The 7,366-nt window shown below is 48.6% G+C and overlaps 1 protein-coding gene across 6 annotated transcripts in view; it reads left to right on the top strand.

The window, feature by feature from the left end:
- Positions 1-168: 168 nt before the first annotated feature.
- PMF1 (polyamine modulated factor 1) overlaps positions 169-7,366 on the top strand; it is a 32,061-nt gene continuing 24,863 nt past the window's right edge. For 5 of the 6 annotated variants that reach the window (XM_074040981.1, XM_065544680.1, XM_045361592.3 and 2 more), the window contains exon 1: positions 169-338. In XM_074040981.1, the coding sequence (XP_073897082.1) occupies positions 178-338 (161 nt within the window). In that variant the 5' untranslated portion in view covers positions 169-177. Of the gene's footprint in view, positions 339-1,719; positions 1,814-7,366 lie in introns of all 6 variants that reach the window. The other variant, XM_074040982.1, reaches the window with a different exon arrangement.

Here is a 7,366-nt window from a genome sequence, read left to right as displayed (position 1 = left end):
GCGCGAAGCCTCGCCTTTCTGCGACCCTCAGCCTCCGATGACTTTCCCGCCCCCGCCCTGCTCGGTGACAGACGTTCTACCGCTTCCAATCGGAGACGCCCGTCGCGGGAGCGGCCAATCGGGAGCTCCGGCGGGCGGGGAGGCCGGGCCAGTTAGATTTGGCGGTTCAACTTCAACATGGCCGAAGCAAGTAGCGCCAATCTAGGCGGCGGCTGTGAGGAAAAAAGGCATGAGGGGTCGTCTCCACAGTCTGTGCCACCTGGCACTACCATTTCGAGGGTGAAGCTCCTCGACACCATGGTGGACACTTTTCTTCAGAAGCTGGTCGCCGCCGGCAGGTAAAGCGGAGGGAGCCGCGGTGGGAGGGTTTGTCCGCACGGAAGCTCAAATCCCGCGAGATCAGGACGGCCGCAGGCCGGCGCGCGGTCACGTAGGCCCGGGGCGGGGGCGGGGGCGGGGCGGGGGCGGGGGCGGGGCGGGGGCGGGGGCGGGGCGGGGGCGGGGGCGGGGCGGGGGCGGGGCAGTCGGACCAGGCGACCCAGTCAAATTCTGAGCCGAAGGACTCAGGGTATTCACGCACTGATAATCTGTAGCGGACCGGGATAGCTAGCTACTCCTTCCTCCAGGAAGCCCCGTTTTCACTAAAACTTCAGATGGCTGGGAGGAAAGATAGAGCTATTGCAAATTAGAGCAGGGTTTGTTTTTTTTTTAATCTTTGAGATAGGGCCTTGCGCTGTCGCCCAGGCTGGAGTGCAGTGGCGTGATCACTGCAGTCTCGAACTCCTGGGCTCAAGCGATCTTCCCGCCACAGCTTCCCAAGTAGCCGGGACTACAGGCTCGGGCTACCGCGCCCGTCTCCAGATCAGGGTTTAAGTCGCGGCCCACCACTATGTGAGCAAGACGTAAGCCCCCTGTCCCACTTCGGCTCCTTATCAGTCAAATGGCAACAATAGTACCTTTCTCATAGGGTCGTTTTGATATGAGTAAATACACCTAAGGCGCCTAGGACAAGACCTGCCACATAGAAATATTTGTTAGCTATTATGAGAATATCTTCTTCACTGGGAGATTGCCAGGACTAAATGTGTTAACATGAAAAGAAACATTTTTCCTGTCTCGACTTTTATTTTATTTATTTTTATTTTTATTTTTTGAGACGGAGTCTCGCCCTGTCGCCCAGCCTGGAGTGCAATGGTGCGATCTCGGCTCATTGCAACCTCCGCCTCCCGGGTTCAAATTATTCCCCTGCCTCAGCTTCCCAAGTAGCTGGGATTACAGGCGCCCACGACCACGCCCTGCCAAGTTTTTGTATCTTTACTGGTAGAGACAGAGTTTCACCATGTTGGCCAGGCTGGTCTCGAACTCCTGACCTTGTGATCCACCCGCCTTGGCCTCCCAAAGTACCAGGATTACAGGCGTGAGCCACTGCGCCCGGCCCTGACTTTTATACAGTGTATATGATTCAAGAGTTTTGCCCATGATCCCACCACCCCTGCACATCAGGGTTGAAACGCTCCTGGGAGTTCGGGGCCCTGACCACAGCCTCTCCTCCTCTAGCCCTCTCTGTCCCCACTTCTCTGATCTTTGGCTTCATCAGGACTCTCATTTATTCCCAGTCCATTCCTCCTGGGTTCAGCACTTTACCTTTCCTACACATAATTAATGATCTCTCTTTTCACTCATGACTCATCAAATATTTGAGTGCCTTTTCTGTGTCAGGTGCTGGGGATACCGTGAGGCAGACAAGGCCTCTTGTCTTTTTGGAGCTTGCATTCAATGGGTGGGGACACCAACAACATCATCGCATAGCCTGGTAAGATGATAAGGCCAGGCATAGTGACTCATGCCTGTAATCCCAGTGCTTTGGGAGGCTGAGGCAAGAGGATCATTTGACCCTGGAAGTTTGAGGCTTCAGTGAGTAATAATAGCCCCATTGCACTCCAGCCTAGGTGACATTGCAAGACCATGCCTCTAAAAAAGAAAAAAAAAAAAGATGTGAACAGGTAATGATACCACTAGATAGTTTGGTTGGGACGCCCATTCTGAGAAGTGACATTTCAGCTGAATCTTGAAGGATGAGAAAGAACCAAATAATAATAATTATTATTATTATTATTGTTATTTTGAGGCAGCGTCTAGCTCTGTTGCCCAGGCTGGAGTGCAGTGGCTCCATCTCAGCTCACTGCAGCCTCCACCTCCCGGTTCAAGTGATTCTCCTCCCTCAGCCTCCCAGTGCCTGCTACCACGGCCAGCTAATTTTTGTATTTTTAGCAGACACAGGGTTTCACCATGTTGGCCAGGCTGGTCTCAAACTCCTGAGCTCAAGCGATCCACTCACGTCTGCCTCCCAAGGTGCTGGGATTACAGGCATGAGCCACCACACCTAGCCAGAACCACCTTTTTGAAGAATTACAGAAAGAGTGTATAGGCAAAGGGGACAGCCTGTGCAAAGTCCCTGAGGTGATCAGATATTCCAGGAACTGGCAGAGACCTCCTTGGCTACAGCATAGTGATCAGAGTAAAATGAAATGAGGCTGGAGAGGCAGGTGACAGCTTTATCATGCAGGGCCTAGTTTGCCATAATAATGAATTTGATAAAATAATTTGTAATCACTTTTATGAACCAATCATGGCATGTCATCATCATATATTCTGGCACAGTCCCTCCCTTGTTGTATTTATTTTTCCCTACTCATTCTTGCCCTTGTCTCCCCTCTCACAGCCCCCACTTTCTCTTAGTTATATGTCCCCCATTTATTTATTTATTTATATTTCTTTTAGAGATGAGGTCTTGCTATGTTGCTCAAGCTGGTCTCAAACTCTGAGGCTCAAGTGATCCTCCCACCTCAGCCTCCCAGAGTGCTGGGATTACAGGCATGAGCCACAGTGCCCGGCCCATTTATTTATTTATTTATTTACTTATTTATTTTTGAGACAGGGTCTTGCTCTGTTGTTCAGGCTGGAGTGTGGTGGCATGATCTCGGCTCACTGCAACCTCCGCCTCTCGGGTTCAAGCAGTTCTCCTGCCTCAGCCTTCCAAGTGGCTGGGATTACAGGCATGCACCACCACGCCCAGCTAATTTTCATATTTTTAGTAGAGATGGGGTTTTGCCATGTTGGCTAGGCTGGTCTTGAACTCCTGACCTCAGGTGATCTGCCTGCCTCGGCCACTTATTTATAACACAAATATTTATTGACCATTGACAGTGTCCCAGGGTTTGTTCTAGTTGTTGGAGATAAGTTAGTGATCAAGATGGACAAGGTTCCAATCTTCATGGAGTAGACATTCTAGTACCATTAAAAAAAAATAAAATTGAGCCTGGCACAGTGGCTCACACCTGTAATCCCAGCACTTTGAGAGGCGGAGGTGGGTGGATTACTTGAGGTCAGAAGCGAGACCAGCCTGGCCAACATAGTGAAACCCCATCTCTACTACAAATACAAAAATTAGTCGGGCCTAGTGGCGCATGCCTGTAATCCCTGCTACTTGGAAGGCTGAAGCAGGAGAATTGCTTGAACCTGGTAAGCGGAGGTTGCAGTGAGCCGAGATCGTGCCATTGCACTTTAGCCTGGGCAGCAGAGTGAGACTCTGTCTCAAAAAAATAAATAAAATAAAATCAGTTAAAGGAATAGAGAGCAATGGGGAAGAGGAGTCAGGGTGAGGAGGAGGGTAAAGAAGTGGCATTTGATGTATGCTTGTAAAATATGTTATATATATATATATTTTTTTTTTTTTTTTTTTTTTTTTTGAGACGGAGTCTCGCTCTGCCGCCCAGGCTGGAGTGCAGTGGCCTGATCTCAGCTCACTGCAGGCTCCGCCTCCCGGGTTCACGCAATTCTCCTGCCTCAGCCTCCCCAGTAGCTGGGACTACAGGCGCCCGCCACCTCGCCCGGCTAGTTTTTTTTGTATTTTTTAGTAGAGACGGGGTTTCACCGTGTCAGCCAGGATGGTCTCGATCTCCTGACCTCGTGATCCGCCCACCTCGGCCTCCCAAAGTGCTGGGATTACAGGCTTGAGCCACCGCGCCCGGCCAAAATATGTTATATTTTTGTCTATGTTTTAAATTTATATGAATGATATTGTGCTACATATGCCATTTTTTACTCAACAACATTGTTTTCAAGATCTAACCTTGTCAGGCCAGGCGTGGTGGCTCATGCTTGTAATCCCAGCACTTTGGGAGGCCGAGGTGGGCGAATCACTTGAGGTCAGGAATTCGAGACCAGCCTAGCCAACATGGTGAAACCCCGTCTCTACTAAAAATACAAAAATTAGCCAGGTGTCATGACGCCCACCAGTAATCTCAGCTATTTGGGAGGCTGAGGCAGAAGAATCACTTAACCTGGGAGGCGGGGAGGTTGCAGTGAGCTGAAATTGCACCATTGCACTCCAGCCTGGGCAACAGAGTGAGTCTCCACCTCAAAAAAAAAAAAAATCTAACCATGTTCTATTTTATTTATTTTTTTTATTTTTTGAGACGGAGTCTCGCTCTGTCGCCCAGGCTGGAGTGTGGTGGCCGGATCTCAGCTCACTGCAAGCTGCACCTCCTGGGTTCACGCCATTCTCCTGCTTCAGCCTCCCGAGCAGCTGGGACTATAGGCGCCCGCCACCTCGTCCGGCTAGTTTTTTGTATTTTTTAGTAGAGACGGGGTTTCACCGTGTTAGCCAGGATGGTCTCGATCTCCTGACCTCGTGATCCGCCCGTCTGGGCCTCCCAAAGTGCTGGGATTACAGGCTTGAGCCACCGTGCCCGGCCACCATGTTCTAAAGGTGCGCATGGTTCATAGCTTCTTAGTGCTACCTGTCAGTCCTTGATATGCATCCACCACTTACCCATTTCCTATCAGCTCCTCATCCATAAATTATTCCAGGGTGAATATCCTTGTACATTTCCTCAGGAGCTAGTGCTAGAATTTCTCTGAGACATATAACTGGGAGAGGGATCACTAGATCCCAGAGTTTATACCTACCTGTGTTCCATCAGATTACTTTCCAGAAAAGCTGTTCTTGTCCCCCACCTCCTCACCATCACTGGGTTTTTACCATTCTAATATTTGTCATTCTGCCAAGTGTGAAAGGGGTATCTTGTTTTAATTTGTGTGTCCCTGATTCCTGGTAGGTTTGGGCATTTCTTCATGTACTAAGTCATTTCAGCTTCCTCTTCTGAGAACTGCCTGCTCATTTCCTCCAGCCTTTGATTTTCAGACCTTTTTAAAAATGGGAGTTTTTATCTTGTTGATTTGCTAGAGTTGCTAGTATAGAAGGAGATATCTTATCTGTCTATTGGGTGATAACTTTGTTGATGGTGTCCTTTGAGGAATAGAAGTCTTCAATTAAATAAAAAGCAGCACACATTTTAACTGTTTCCATTTTCCCCTAAGAGGATGACACAGAAGAGAAATGCAGTTATCCCTGCAGACCCTTTATGAGCTGTATGGATCCTCCTGACTCCTTTTCTCAGCCTCTTGACTAACTCAAAGAGCCATTTAAAAAATGCCAGATATAGGCCAGGCGAGGTGGCTCGCACTTGTAATCACCAGCACTTTGGGAGGCTGAGGTGGGTGGATCACGAGGTCAAGAGATTGAGACCATCTTGGCCAACATGGTAAAACCCCATCTCTACTAAAAATACAAAAAAATTAGCTGGGCGCGGTGGCGTGCGCCTGTAGTCCCAGCTACTCAGGAGGCTGAGGCAGGAGAATTGCTTGACCCTGGGAGGCGGAGGTTGCAGTGAGCTGAGATTGTGCCACTGCACTCCAGCCTGGGTGACAGAGCGAGACTCCATCTCAAAAAACAACAGCAAGAACAAAAACCAGATATTGCCTAATCCATTTATTTTTTTAATCCTAATTTTCATGTAATTACTTCCATTCATTTTTTTTTCACCTTATGATTTGTGCTTTTGGGGTCTTGTTTGTTTTTTTATTTTTATTATTTTTTTTTGAAACGGAGTCTCGCTCTGTCACCCAGGCTGGAGTGCAGTGGTGTGATCTTGGCTCACTGTAGCCTTCTCCTACCAGGTTCAAGCAATTATCATGCCTCAGCCTCCCAAGTAGCTGGGACTACAGGTGCCTACCACCATGCCTGGCTAATTTTTATATTTTTAGTAGAGACCGAGGTTTCACCATTTTGGCCAGGCTGGTCTCAAACTCCTGACCTCAGGTGATCTGCACGCCTCAGCCTCCCAAAGTGCTGGGATTACAGGCGTGAGCCACCATGCCTGACCCTTGGGGTCTTTTTTATGAAGACTGTGCCCACATCTAGGTCACAAAGATAATCTCCAGTGTTTTCTTCTGTTAGCTGTTTCATCGTTTCACTCTTTAAATCTTTCTTCTGGCTGGATTAAGGTATAAAGTGATCATCTCAAGCCAGCCTTATTTTTCTAACTTTCCCAAATACCATCAACTACACAGCTCATCTCCATTGCTTGATGGAGCCACCTTACCAAATGGCCAGCTCTGGGCCCACTATGTCCCTGAGTCTTTCTCCTGCCCCACCAATCTGCCTGTCTCTGCCAGCGCATGTGGGTTCTTAAAACCAGGCCCTTGTAGGAAACCTTATGTTTGGTCCAGCAAGTCCCATCTTTTCTCTTTATTTATTTAGAGACAGGGTTTTGCTCTGTTGCCCAGTTTGGAGTACAGTGGCACAATCATGGCTCACCGTAGTCTAAACCTCCTGGGCTCAAGTGATCCTCCCAGCATAGCCTCCCAAGTAGCTGGGACTGCACGTGTGTATCACCACACTCAGCTAATTTTATTTTTCTCTTTTGAGACTGGGTCATGCTCTGTCACCCAGACCGGAGTGCAGTGGCACTATCACAGCTCACTGCAACCTCCGCCTCCCCGACTCAGGTGATCCTTCCACCTCAGCCTCCCGAGTAGCTGGGACTGTAGGAACACAGTACCACACCCAGCTAATTTTTGTATTTTTTGTAGAAATGGGGTTTTGAAATGTTGCCCATGCTGGTCTTGAACTCCTGGGTGCAAGTGATCCTCCTGCCTCAGCCTCCTGAGTAGCTGAGACTACAGGCATGCACCACCTCACCTGGCTAATTTTTTAATATTTTTGTTTTAATTTTTTTGTATAAATGGGGTCTTACTGCATTGCCCAGGCTGGTCTCCAACTTCTAGGATCCAACTGCCCAATCCTCCCGCCTCAGCCTCCTAAAGGGCTGATGTTACAGGTGTGAACCACTGCGCCCGGCCTGTCTCCAAGTTTTCCTCATCATGGGGCTTTCCGCCACCCTTCCTTTACAACTACCCCTTTCAGCGTTATTAATCACCTCTTTGTTGCTAAATACTTTGGAGATATGTACATATATATGTGTGCGTGTGTGTGTGTGTGTGTGTATATTTTATTTTTTTT

The sequence above is a fragment of the Macaca fascicularis genome, chromosome 1, assembly GCF_037993035.2.
Source record: "Macaca fascicularis isolate 582-1 chromosome 1, T2T-MFA8v1.1".
NCBI classification, from domain to species: Eukaryota; Metazoa; Chordata; class Mammalia; order Primates; family Cercopithecidae; genus Macaca; species Macaca fascicularis.
This window is presented reverse-complemented; position numbering and strand designations above follow the sequence as displayed.